This window comes from Netta rufina (genome assembly GCF_964035555.1).
Source record: "Netta rufina genome assembly, chromosome: 10".
Classification (NCBI taxonomy): Eukaryota; Metazoa; Chordata; class Aves; order Anseriformes; family Anatidae; genus Netta; species Netta rufina.
Window position 1 is genome coordinate 5,272,398 of NC_140133.1, and position 13,938 is coordinate 5,286,335.

The 13,938-nt window shown below is 41.9% G+C and overlaps 1 protein-coding gene across 1 annotated transcript in view; it reads left to right on the forward strand.

The window, feature by feature from the left end:
* Positions 1-7,729, forward strand: part of EFCC1 (EF-hand and coiled-coil domain containing 1) — a gene marked incomplete at both ends in the record, with an annotated part of 52,280 nt that extends 44,551 nt beyond the window's left edge. The window contains 3 exons of the mRNA XM_084292805.1: positions 2,483-2,641; positions 5,954-6,023; positions 7,596-7,729. Of these exons, the coding sequence (XP_084148931.1) occupies positions 2,483-2,641; positions 5,954-6,023; positions 7,596-7,729 (363 nt within the window). The remainder of the gene's footprint in view (positions 1-2,482; positions 2,642-5,953; positions 6,024-7,595) is intronic.
* Positions 7,730-13,938: the final 6,209 nt, after the last annotated feature.

The following is a 13,938-nucleotide window of genomic DNA, read 5'->3' on the forward strand; positions in this document are numbered from 1 at the left end:
TAACCAGTCTCAGGAAATCCATCTGGGAGAATGCTTTAATGCTACGCTGAGACACTGCCTTAAAGCACAGTCAGATGAGAAGAATAGGAAAAAAAAAAAAAGAAAGATCTTCCATGTTCATACATATAAATGTATGTAAATATGAAGGTATCCAGAAGCTAGCATCCTTCCATATGACAGGGACTATTATAGTACAGCTGCTGTGGGAAGCGGTTTGCTACTTGTCGTAGCCTAGGAAATACAAACAAAAAGAGATTTGTAGGAGCAGTCAAAATGAAGAAGAAAAGAGGCAGCAGCAGCAACAAATGCTACAGCCAGATACCGCCAGGGGTGCTCTCAGCTAAGCATATTGCCTGTGCTCTCCGTAAAAACTGAGCAGCTGGTCATGACAGCAGCCAGCGATGGGGAACTCAAGTGGCACGCACACTGAAGAGCCAAGTTAGTGCCTCTATTCACGCCTGTGTAGGAGACCTGCTGCTCAGCCTGCAGCCTTTCAGGAGCAGCCAGCAGAGGACAGAGGAGGCTCTGTGCAGCTTTGCGATGTCGGTGGCTCTGCCAACATGACCGAAGCAGCAGCTAAAAGCAGCAGCCGTGTGACATTGTGGGCACAGGGGCAGGGTGCAGGACTGGGATAGATGGGCACCGGTTATGAATTTCCGTGAGCATCTGTCTAACTGCATGTTGGGAAAGTCCATTTTAGACATAAAAGTAATGACCTTTTTTCCTCTGTTATTTGGTCTGACACTGCTTCAGCTGTGCAGGGGAGCAGAAGTGCTGCCTGTGTTCCGTACATCTCTCTGGTGGGTGGCATTTACGATGCGGAGGCATTCTGCAGTGTAACAGAGGCGACCCCATGGTTAATTATCTGCAGACCTCACGCAGCCCCTGGAGCAGTTGTTTGCCTCAGCTGGACTGCTGCCACAGTGGTGCTAACAAAGGTGGCTCCACATACAGGAAAACATTACCTTATTCATCTAAAAGGAGCGTTCAGGCAGGGATGCTGAAATCACTGGCAGATGGAGCAGATTCAGTGGTCCACGCTTTTGTAGCTGTTGGACAGCTCAGAGGAGCCAGAAAGCCTCACAGAGCAAAGCTCAAGGAGAGTTAATGTAATGACAATTTCCATATGGTGGGGGAATTAATACATACTTTTAGCTCTGTCAGAAACTAAAACAACCTTCTAGAAGGTTCAATGTGGATCAAGGTTTATTTTCTTTTTCCACTCTGACATTTCTGTTTTAAGGAACTGAAACTACTTCCCATACACATGTATTAAAAATGCATTAGGATACAGATTTCCAAAAATAAAATCTGTTAAATACCACATATACTAAGGACTGCAGTTCTCTAGTTCAGCTCTCTCTAAAACTAAATAAGACTGCAATAAAGATAAAAGAAAACAACAAAAAGGGCCCAACAGACCCAGTGAAATTGTCATCTACCAGACATAATTTTGGTTTTCAGTGTAATACAAATAAATATATTTACATTCTGTTTGCAACAAGAAATTACAAAAAAGGATAACATTTCAGAATGCTGGGCACAGAATGAGAAATGAAGTTTATTAATAAAATGGAAATCTGTCAGTGCTCACGAAGATCCAAAATTAATATGTATACATATATATATATATATGCGATACATTTTCCAGAGGATGCTTTTCATGCTCTTTTTAGCTACTTAGTCATGCATCAGCAACAGGCCTGGGTCTGTGACAAGCAAAGACACTTTTGCAAATGGTGTGGCAGCTTTCTAGTACAGCATCAGTCACTTAAGCATAGTATGGAAACAAAAGCAACATTTCACATCCTTAACATTCTTCCACAGGTAGGTCTAAGAAAACCAAGTGGGTCAGTTCAGCTTCAGAAGTATGAGGAGATCGCTCCTGCCTAGAATTTCTGTAGTCTTCAGATCTTGGTGAATCTGGGCCTTTTTGTGCTTAGCTGCAAACCAGTGCTTCAGCAAGCAAGCAGGCCAGTATTGGGCAGAACCAGAATCTTACAGATCATTCTGTAAAACTTAAAAAGAAAACAAACAAACAAAAAAACAGCTTAGAAGAAATAGCTAATTACCTTCTTGTTTCAGCAAATACACGGATGATTGATATGTAGAGCTGCAAGACAAAAATACGGTAACATTGCTGAGGACACACAGTTCTGTATAGAACAGTTATGTTCTATAGAGGAATACAGGGGTGCAATGGGTTAGAAAAGTAGAGAGGACTGCTAGTACTTAACATTTCTGAACGATCTGCTTGTACCCAGTGTTGAGTGAACTGCCATTATGTGTGAGCGTGAAGCATGCACTTCCTGGCAACTATTGATTCTTTGCTTTATATAGTACGTTAAAGAAATGTACTTTTCAAGATAATCTTCTGGAGGGAACTGACATTTACCAGATAGAGAGGAAAACTGAGCTTTGCAATTGTTCAACAAGAAAGTGAAAAGCTCCAGTGCTCTTAATGCCCTGTGTCATTACCCAGATGAAAGGCCCGTTGCTGACTGAACTGCAGCAAAAGGTGGAGGAGACCGAAATGCTGAAGATGGAGCTACAGATGTTGGAGACTGAGAGAGTTAGGCTGTCGCTGGTGGAAGAAAAGCTCATGGATGTTTTGCAGCTTCTTCAACAGCTTCGAGACTTGGTATGACAAAGCAGTGACTTAGGACTGTTTTTGACAGTGTCCTTTCCAAACCCCAAATGGTGTTTATACATTCGTTCAGTGCAAAGTCCTTTACACCAAGAAACATTTTTACGTGTGTTTGCCCTTGGAACTGCCCAGCAATAGCAGAAAACTTTCAAGTCCCCATGGATAACTTTACAAAAGAAGTCTAGAGATCTCCTTGGATCTAGATCTTGAAGGTCTCGTTATCTTCCAAATAAAAAGTTGGAGGAAACAAGGAAAACAAAAGTGCTAGTAATCAGAAAGATTCTAGAAGATTATTTTTCCTTCTTGAAGACACCTTTTGCTGTCAAATTGTACTCAAATTGCAAATTGATTTTATGTCAATTTACTGAATTTTAGATGTAGGCAGTGTTCTTCATGTGCTGCTTCACATCATAGTTTGTATGCTCATGTCATACAAATCCAAGAGTAGCTGAGCTACAACATGACATTTTCATGAAGACTTCGAATAAGGCTCTCTTTATATTTATTTATTGCAAAGCCCTGTAAGCGAGCCTTTCCCCAGAAAATGAATTATCTACTCATGGTCACAGAACTCAAAGCTGGCACTTCCAATTTCAGGTGCACACAGCTGGTGCTGCTGCAGGGGGTCGGGGTGGAGAGGTTCCCCATGTGGTACCTCTCCAGTTCCTGTTCCCTGCCATGGTACCACTTGTTTTCACAGCCCAGCGATCCAGCCTCTCCCCCCCTTCTCACAGAGGCCACAGGGCGGTGCTGGGAACGCACCCTGGCACGGCACGGGGCGATGGCAGCACGACCTCCCTCACGGCAGCAGAGGGGCTGCAGCGGGGCACAGAGGCCAGGCTATGCAGTCAGAGAGGTGGGGAAATGCAGCAGCGACACAGTGCTCTTCAGTATGGTACACGAAGTATAATATAGAAGTAGGCCGAAAACAGCTGCCCAGGCAGGAATTGGGCTAAAATTTAGAGTTAACGCTGCAGTCTCTTATTTCAGTAAGATGATAAAGTCTCACACACTTTAAGGTACCATTTTTCAAGTCGAAGATGTAGAAAACTACGGGGCGCACCTCCCATCACAGGCAGCACCAGGAGGGCTGACATGGCCATGATACCAGGACACGGAGCCGAGGCTCAGGCCCTGCCTTTTGTACAGCGCCTGCAGTCAGCAGCAGCTGCCGGAGGCACCCTGCCCTTGCAAGGCACTGCCTCCCAGTACCTGCCAAGCTCAAAGCCCCAGGCTGAGCCCACAGTCAGCGTTTCGCAGATGGACAAGAGTCCGGCTTCTCCTTGTGCAAACAGAAAGAGGGGTGCAACAAAATAATAAGGATAAAAAAGCTGGGAACCTTTAACGGCATCCTGCAGTAGCATTGAGTCAGTATTAAAAGCAAAATACCCTTCCTATAGGGGAATATACCCTAAATAAGGTATTTTTCTGTGAGAAGCTTCTTACCCAATTAATAATCCAAACATGGATTTACAAGAGCTGATACAATAACATCCCAGAAGTACACGGCCAGTATAGCAGTCCTTTAGAAAACAAGGTTAAATCTCCTGCTTGGGGACTGATAATGGAACAGGGTGGCCAAAAGACAGGCTAATTGGGTAATCTGCAGGACATGCTGGACGCTGGGAGCCAGGCTGCACTGCTGGGAGCTGATTTCTCCGGTAATGACTCAGGATTCTCCTCAATTTTCAGCTAAGCTTTGCCTAATCTGTGTGAGATGAGAATGCTTCCTCAGATGCTCACTTTGCTCTGTTTGAAGTGTGCTCATGTTCCACTGATGACTCGAGGGAACAAGTGCAATATCTGCTAATTTGGTAACTTGTTTTAGCACTTGATGTGGAAATTCTGCTTTCACATCGGAAGTCTGACACATGCATCAATAATGATCAGTGCAGGATTAAGCTGGGAAAGACTCTGACTGGCAGCAAGCGTAACAAACTTTTGTGTCAAGATTTCAGCATGTCATTCCCTGGTCAGTCACACTATCACACATCGTCTCTGCTCAGGAGACAGTCCCTCACCCCAAGTGCCGTGTCTCCGTGATGGTAGCACGTAATGCCAAGCACTGCTGGAAACGCCACAGAACGCTGCCAGCCTCCATAGCACAGACACAGGCAGCGACGCTGTCACGAACAAGGGAATTCCCAGCATTCCCAGCAGAGTTTAGCAAGGATCCCCTAAATCCCTAACGGGATATACTTCAGGCAAGAGAAAGCCTGTTCAACCGTAACTGTGGTTTTAAGTGTCATTTCACCAGTGTATTCACCTTCATGTTAGAAATACCCCAAGTATGTCATTTGCAACAGAATCTACTGCAAAGCAATGGCTGTCCAAAGGCAAAAGCACTTTGTCAGGACTATGAAAACCTCACAAGGTGTTGCAGAGGTCATTCATAAACCCAGCCCACCACAAACTGCTTTCCACTGTGCCCCCCCAGGGGCAGGGGAGCAGGAGGCGGGCGAGAGGCAGCAGTGAACAAGGCAGCGCTGCTGAGCTGCTGCCTGGTGCCTCGGCTGCTTCCCAGCGGCCTCCACCCATTTCCCCTTCTGCAAGTTATAACCAGAACATCCTCTCCCTACAGATACAGGGCCTCGAAGTGCTAATTAAACTGATTGCACGACCATCTCCCAGAAAGCATGCATTAGTGTCTAGACGGCAAATTAAGAGTGTTTGTTTTCCAGAGGCGTTATGGAACATCCCCACAGATCTCTGATATAAAACTCCCACTGAAACAGACCATCCAAACCCAAAGCAGTTTTACAGCCCTCTCTGGATGGTATTTATTACATCTAAATATATAGCTAAGAGTGGGCCTGCTGCATGGTATATACAATCTCTTCTAATTTGGCTGCACCTAAAATGGAACCCAATGGACCCCAGATGGGTCTGAGAAGCCCCCTCCTGAGGTAACACCACAAAATGTGCCCATTTATCTTTCAGCACAGGCTTAGCAGAGACCTGAACAAGCTTTCATCATGCTTGCCCTACTTATACTTCTTGCCATCTAGATTTGTTTAGGCACAAGCTTTGGAAAACTTTATTTTCCACTGAGTAACTACAGGTTCTCTTGTTACAGACACACTGAGCAACTGGGACCCTCTACAAACTGCTGTTATTTGAGCAGAATCTATGTTAAAAAATTGAAAATAAAGCCACATCAGCCAATATAGGGTCTTGGGTTACCAGGATTGGGTTTTGTTTTCTTTCTGTTTTCAAATGCAAATACATTGTGCATAGATTTTGTTTGCATACATTTAAACTGGTGAAGAACATACCTGTGCCATAATATTGTTTTATTTTTTGAAGAACATATCTAAACGAGCCTTGGGGAAAATCCTGCTGAGCACTTTGGAATCCTGCCGTGACCCCCAGCACGGTAAGAAAGGAAATCATATATTAAGACCAAGAATCATGAAAAGCTAAAGGGAAAAAGACTAGATAATGAACAAACTAGTAGGAAAAATATTTCAAATACTGGGGGACAGGATGGAGAGAAAGAAGTACTATACAAGATTACCAATAGAAAGTGATGCTTTCTAGCCTGCAACACTTCAGAAATAAAAACATCCAGGGCTTCTTTAGCTAGATTTTAATTAGAATTTGGCCTTAGGGGGACGATTCAGTACCCTACTTTTGTCTGTAGGGCTTCATTGATACAAAAACATGTCACTGAGAATACAAGCCACCTATTTATCAAGTTACTGTCATGGTGTATGTTGTATTCCTCTTCTGCAACACAAACAATATTTCTGTAAAGGAACTTGTTCAACCTTGCACTCTTCTAATAATAACCTTTCACATTCCCCTTATGAAAATTAAACTTGCAATCTCCTCTCCCTTGACAATGGTCCAGTGTGCCAGAGCTGCCTCTGTAGGAACCAAAGAGGGATCACAGCCTGGAGGTTTAGATTTGATTACTTTGTTCCTATTAGCAGAGCATTTGTACTTACCTTCAAGAAATGAACATCCTGTACCAGGCCAAGAACAGGGCTTATAGGTGCTTTTAATAGCAGACCACATTCAAATACAAGATTATAGAAGAGCAGATGTGGCCTGAGGGCTTGGTTTTGGAGAATATTAATAACAGTGATTTAGAAAGAATAACATTCAAACCATTCTGGTTTTTCCTGTTCCAAAGCCTTGTTGTTATTAGTGTGCAGCAACTGAGGGCACAGGCAGCCCAAAGCTACGCTGTGCTGTTCCAGCATGGCTGCAAAGCAAGGGAAAAGAGGGCAAAGAAAGAGGGCACCTTTATTGGCTCCAAGACACCATCACAGAGAGAAACTATGCCTGACCTATGGGTCAGATACTTTCTTGTCAAAAACAAGAGAAAAGGAGCCTGTTAGAATACACATGATGCCAGGCAGTGCTAGTACTTATACTGTGGAGAACACTGACTCCAAGTGATGCTGCTGAAACAAATTACCTCCTGCAGTAACCACAACACACCTCAGCTTCCTAAAACATCACCAAGGAGTTAAATAGTAAAGTAGCTTTGTAAACTGCCTGACCATTCTGCATCACCATTGTCATAAACTGTTCATCTTCTCTGCTTTTAATTTGCTGGCTGTGCACTTGATGTGATCTAAGCAGCTTTCTTAAGTCTTTGTAATCAATCATTTTCTTCCTGTTTGACAAAACTAAGCAAGGGAATGGTTGAATTAGCAACTTTTTGTTGTGATATGAAGTAATCTTTGGTACACATGTATGTGAGAACTCAATAGGTAGTGAATGAAGCAAAAGAAACAGTAAGGAAAACAGGCCTTGTACCCAGTTCTACTCTCATTTTTACAGGAAAATAAATTCATTATTTGTTCTCAACATTTAGGCATTTTATGTTAATTACTTGCAATGGCACCTATGGAGAAGAGAGCTCATGTTATGATTGTTAAACTGCAAATTTCTGTCTTTGTTCGAATTATAACATCTGCAATTTTTCTATTAAAAGGAAAAGCCCACCTATTTGAAGTCCTAGATACTCTCTACCAGGAGCTGACAGCCTGTGAACTCTTACAAAGCCAGCCCCTGGAGAAGGCGCAGAGTTGCCAGTCCTTGTCCAACCCACTGGTCATCTCATGCTGAGCGGCACTGCCAGCTGCAGCCTGCACGACGAGCTGAACGCCGGCCCTCATTCACTCACCACGGGATGGATGACTGAGACTTGTCCACTTCAAAGGAGCTCAGTAATGGAGAAGAGCAATAGAATAATTAAGCCAGGCTGTCAAAGGTATGCTGCTTCCAGGAGGGGCGCCAGTTCCTCAGCTGACAGCAGCCCGCCCTGACGTGCACAAGCTTTCAGGTTACGTGAGCATTACGCAGCAATGCCCATCTGACAGCAGCCTAACCATCCTTGCACGGCCCTGGGACTGTACTGGTTAGCCAAATAAAAAGAATCCCAAATACTCCGACCTGACCTGTGTAGATTTACAGCCCCGGTTACATGCTGCCTGAGCACAATTTCTAGCTTTTGTGATAGCTCTGTTCAAAAGCAAAAGGCAGCCTATGTATTCACTGGCAAGTAAACTGCTTCTCTAACATACAGGTAACAAAGTGAGTGCATTATAAACATAGGCACGGCTCTATGCCAGTAGTGAAAGCTTTAAGGACTCATGTATAAAATGTATGTGCGTGCGTCTGTATATGTGATTCAATTATTCATCTTATTTAAAGATAGATTTGTTATTGCTCTGCTGAATTTTATATTTGCAATTATAGAGATGCCTTAGAAATCTGCAAGAGCCTTTGCCAATTATAGGTTTGGATTTTATATTAAAATTTACATTTTACTTCTTGGAAAAGGTACAATGCAACCTTCCTCCCAGGGAAGGACTGACAAATTCACTTTGCAACAGTGAATTTGCCATTGCCATTGCCATTTGCCATTTGCCATTTGCCATTGCTGCATTAGCAAACGCCATGTGCAGTACCTGACTTCTCTCACTGGCTTTCCCTCAGCGCAACTGGACACAAAGCTGGGCCCCACTTGCAAACACATTGAAGTAAAACACTGGGCCTAATCATGGTGCCACGTAACATCTTAATCAGCAACAAAATAATTCCTGGAGGCAAAAATAAAAAACCACGGGCTGCTTCCCAGATGCTTTCACTGTTTCATTCAACTATCAAACACAGAAACTGAAGGAGCAGAGTTCTAAAATCATCCAGATGGATTTATGTTATTAAAAAGATGCACTGGGGAGCTTTTAAGAATGTGAAATGATTTGCCAGCAATGAAATAAGACCAGACAATTCAGAACTGTGCATGTATGATTTTGTTCCGTGAAAATGGATTTCTTACTAGAAAAAGATCCTTACTACAATCCAATCTGGGGAGGAAGAGGATTTCTATTCCCTTTTATTCAGAAAATGTTATATATGTTTTACATGCCTCCATCCAAAATTGCACTACATGACTTAGCATCTGGAAACTCAAAAGTCTATAATATATATTTTCATTTCATTTTAGAGGGGGAATAAAGATGTTTTGCAAGCAGTGGAACAGACTCTAGTCAACAGAGTTTTACCCAGGATTTTTTCTGGTTTAATACAAGATTAAAAAATAGATATATATTTTTAATGTAGATTTTTCATATAGATAAGTTAGACATGACAGACAGATTTAGTGCAATATTCACTCTGTAAGAAAGAAAACGTATACTAATACTAAGTACAATACTAACATAATACTAAGCATAAGATACTATTACTTAGTTTATACCAGACTTATGCTACAAAAACCATACACTAAATGTGCAACAAATAAAGGTTAAAATGAGAGCGCAGTTCCCTGCTGGAGTTCATTTTCTCCCAAATCAAGAACAAGTATCTGCCTTTGTGCAGCTCTCTTGGACTTTTCCAGGAACATATAAAGAGAGAAAATGTCAGCAAATCATTAAATAAGCATGATCTATGTGTATATTTGGCAGTAGGGGCACCTCAGGAATAGGTTTGTAATGCAAGTACATGCTGATGATGGCTACCTTCATGTACTGCAGGATTCTTTCAACACTCAAATCAATATTACTGCATCCACTCCAGATACACACATACATGTCAGCTCGTATTATATACACTTATGTATGCCTTAATAGAGCTATGCTAACTGTATATTTTTAGTATCTTTTTCATCACTGAATTTCTACTTCTAATATATTTCTGGAAATCTAAACTTAAGTAGAGTGCCATGCTAATGACAAAGCAGGGGAGGAGCAATGGAATCTGAGGGAGCAGTGCCCAGCTTACCCAAGCTGCAGTTGAGCTGCATTTGGAAACTGGAACATGTCACTGGCAACCTGAGCTGCTGTTAAGGGAGAAGCAAACAGCTGAGGTAAAAGGAAGCTTTTGTGAATAAATAAATATTTAACTGATATAAGGAAAAAAAAAAAAAAAAAAGCCCATACCTTGTTAAATTAGTTAGTTACTAACATTTGTATTTCTTTACAAAATGGCTATATCAGAATGATTTTTGATACATCAGCATATCCTGATTAATCTTTTGAATTGGATTGGTGTTTTTTTTGTGTGTGTGTTTTGTTTTGCTTTGTTTTGGCGTAACTGAAGAGAATGTTTCAGTGTGGCAGCAATCCAGGTGCATCCAAAAAAAGATGTTTATTTTAACTTCAAAGAGCAATTAATGTGAAGGAAGTCAGACTTGCAGTATTTGTGTGAGAAAAATGGATCTTCAGGACGGATCAAGAGGCAGCCTTCAGTCAAATCCTTGCTGGAAATCAGAGGCAGAGCAAGGCATTGTACTTTGAAAGACCTCCTTTGTTTTATACTGTAGCCTCAGTGTAGCTGTGGCTGATAAATATTTAATATGAAGCTGTATAAAGTGACTTTAAATCAATGTAATTGAGAAATTTCTAGCTCTGCCTCAAAAGCAGGTAGGCTTCAACAGTTTGATCTATTATTTGGAACCCATTCAAATGAGACTGCAGAGTAATCTTGGGAAGCAAAGCCAAATCCCTCTGTTTTCTGTAGACCTAGTTCCTTCAGTCTAGTGACTACAGTGGATTTCAGCTACTTGTTATTAAATAAATAGATAAACCTTGCCTTTTTGAGTATTGGAATTTTTCCCAAATAAGCAGCTAACAGAAACACCCGACCAAGTCTCCTTAATAGCTTCACTGTATTTCAAACAATAACGGAGAAGCAGTTATTACCCCCAGTGTTGACTGCATTAAAAAACTCCTCCTTTGACTAGTCCTCACAGTAACATACCATGCAATTGCCCACCAAGCACAAACTTGGTGTTAGATTTGCACAAAGCAGTATTTCATGTTACAGGGAACACATTTTGTAAAACAAACTTCCCTGTATGGCAAAAACTGAAGAGAGAACAGCGCACACTGAGCCCTCCATTCAAAGGGTCCAACCACAAACCCAGCACCCCACATCTCTGCAAACACTTTTTTTCATTGTATGCTTACCACAAAGTAAGAAATGACCCTTTGCTTCCATGTTGACGTATCAGTAAAGTAAAAGATCACAGGGAGAGTGCATGTGCTGTAAACACAGCAAGTGTGATTGCCCTCCTAAAACTGCTTAAGAAGCCCAAGCCCATCGGAGCGTGCCTTCCCAGTGCTTCTTCGGCCAGTCAGCAAATCATGTCGCAGGAGCACATGTGCCAAGTTACCAGATGAGAGCAGAGCCCTGCTGTACCGTTCTGGTGGGGGTCACTTAGGTCTTGTCTGCAGAAGAGAAGCACACTGCTTTGATTTTCAGTTAAAAAGCCCATGGGCATCTACAAAAGGGATAAAGAAACTTAATTATGCTGGTTTCAAGGCATTGTGGTTGAACTCTGGCCTTACACCATGCTTGAGATCTTATCCTCTCCCCAGCATGCTCATTCCAAATTCTAGAAGGTTTTTTCTTTTTTGCTTTATTTTATTTTAATGTATTTTATTTTTAACACCAGATAATAATTCTGTTCTTACAGGAAGGACAGTTTGTTTCCTCCCAGTTATATCTGCTGGGACTCCCTAATTAAGTCACCCCAAAGGAAAAGTTACTCTTTGTCACCTTTCCATATGGCCTTTCTTTCTATTCCTTCTTCACCACTATCTGCGGAGCAGTAAACCCTCAGGTGCCCAGATTTGTACTTTAACACAGGTGTGCAGTCTTTCCTTCGGAGAGCTGCCAGCAGAGCTCTCAGCACTCCCAACCCTCGCTCCTGCGAGTCTCCGGGCAGGTGCTGCTCACACGGCAGCAGGACTGGGCCCTCTGCCCTGCTCACACGTCCCCCAGGCCTGGTGGGTTAGTTCTCACCGACTCTGCTCACGTAGCATGTTTGCACTTCATTAGCCTTAGCAGAGCTCCACAAACTGTGATCGGCCTCACTTTCTTAGCAGCTACCATCATGTATCTGGTACAATTTATGCTGAAAATGAAACTTGGCGCTAAGAACGAAGCTGGGGTATTTCCTCCACTGATCTCCACAGTGTTCCCACAAAACAACCCTTCTGATCTGACTCCTTCTTAAAATACTGTCTTCTCCCAGTGCCCTTCTCATTTACAGTTTGGCACAACGCTACCTGAGAGAACCTGAGGGTCTGCAACACTCCTAGCACAAGCAGAGTTTCCTCTTCACATTATTATTATATTTTTTATTTTTTACTTTATACAAGGTATTAACTATTAGTGTACAAAATTCCACCTGATATATAAAGGTTGTTCAATAACTGTCCAATTTATTTTCTCTGAACTTCTATCTGCAGCCATGTGGCAGCTTTGACCCTGATTTACAAAACTTCTGCACCAAGTCAGTGTGGCAGTCCCCAGTCTCTAGCCAGAGCTACTCTAAAAGTTTGCTGGTATTTGTGCACATTTTTGGAAGAAAAAAAAATCCTTGGCATTGGCCTGTGTTTGCTGAATTTGCTGAAATTAAATTTTCTATCCTTTATGATACAGTCCATTAATCTACTACGTGGTATATTTCGATGCTGAAAGACTGTTTAGATTTCTTTTTTGTTTGTTTGTTTTCATCAAACTGCTAAGAAGAAGGGAACGCTTTCAAACAGTGCAGCATGAAATGGAATTGCTAGGTATGAGAATGACAATGAACATTCCCAGCACGTGTGCCACATCGCATTACCAGCCAAAGGGTCTCTCTTAGATTTATAATGCCATGGATTTTAAAGACATTCAATCCTTTAATATTTACATTACCTTATTTGATTAATAATTTTATGTGTAATTCTGCATAATAAAAAAGCAATAGAGTGTGTTTCTGAGCGTGAAATTCAATTGGAAATCATCCCTATTTCCTGAATTACACCTTACTTTCAAAGGGCCGGGATTTTTAGAGTTCCTGTTAGGTTTTCATTCTACTTTTTTGGGCTCTTTTGTAAACAGGTTCCAGCCATCCAAGGCCCACTCTGTGAGAACTACAGGGATAGAGACATTTGTGAGAAAATAGCAGAGGGTAAGCAGTGCAAGGTATGCAACCAGGCTGAAAGCACCACAGGGCTGCTGCTACCAAAAGACAGCCTGTACCAGCTGATCTAAAGCTGGCTACCAAATTTCTCAGATCACACCTTACTCAGTGAGCTTAGCATATGTCAGGCTTATGAAACACTTAATTTAACACACGATGTAGAAACATACTAATGAGATAAGGCCAATGAGCAATGTCTCTGCTGAGGGCATATCTTCCCTACAGACCTATTGCGGGGGCTCAGCAGCAGCACCCCTGCATGCCAGGCAGATTTATCCAAGTGAGAGGGGATAGGCTTCAAAACCTCATTCAAATACTCTATTCTCTGTGGGGTTTTGTATGAATAGTACTTTTGAGAGCACAATACAAATTACACTATAAATGACTATTTTATGATTCTGCCTCAAAGAACTATGAGCTAACTTATCTCTGTCAAGGAGTAAACAAGGACTGTAGGATGACATTGAAAAATTATCAGCACTCAAGTGGTTTCACCCACATCCTCACTGCAAAGCAAAAAGGTCACTAGAGCTCAGTGTGTGTCCTATTATAGTTGGGGACAATTTCTGCACTTGAAGAAAGTTTTGTTGTTTTAGAGTTCTGGTTTTGCTGACTATTATTGATTTTTTTGCAACTACAAGTTGAAAAAAAGTACTCTGATAAAGCTCATGTTCAGTAGATCATCAAGCATTTTTTAGCTCTGAAAGTTAGCAAAAAAAGAGGGGAAAAAGAGAAAATACATGGAGGGTGAGACAAGCTGACCTAAACATACAATTTAGACCCCAAAAACATGATTTTTAGAATAAAGAATATGCAATAACAAGGGGAGGGACTCTCTCTTTCTCTGTGTGTGTAT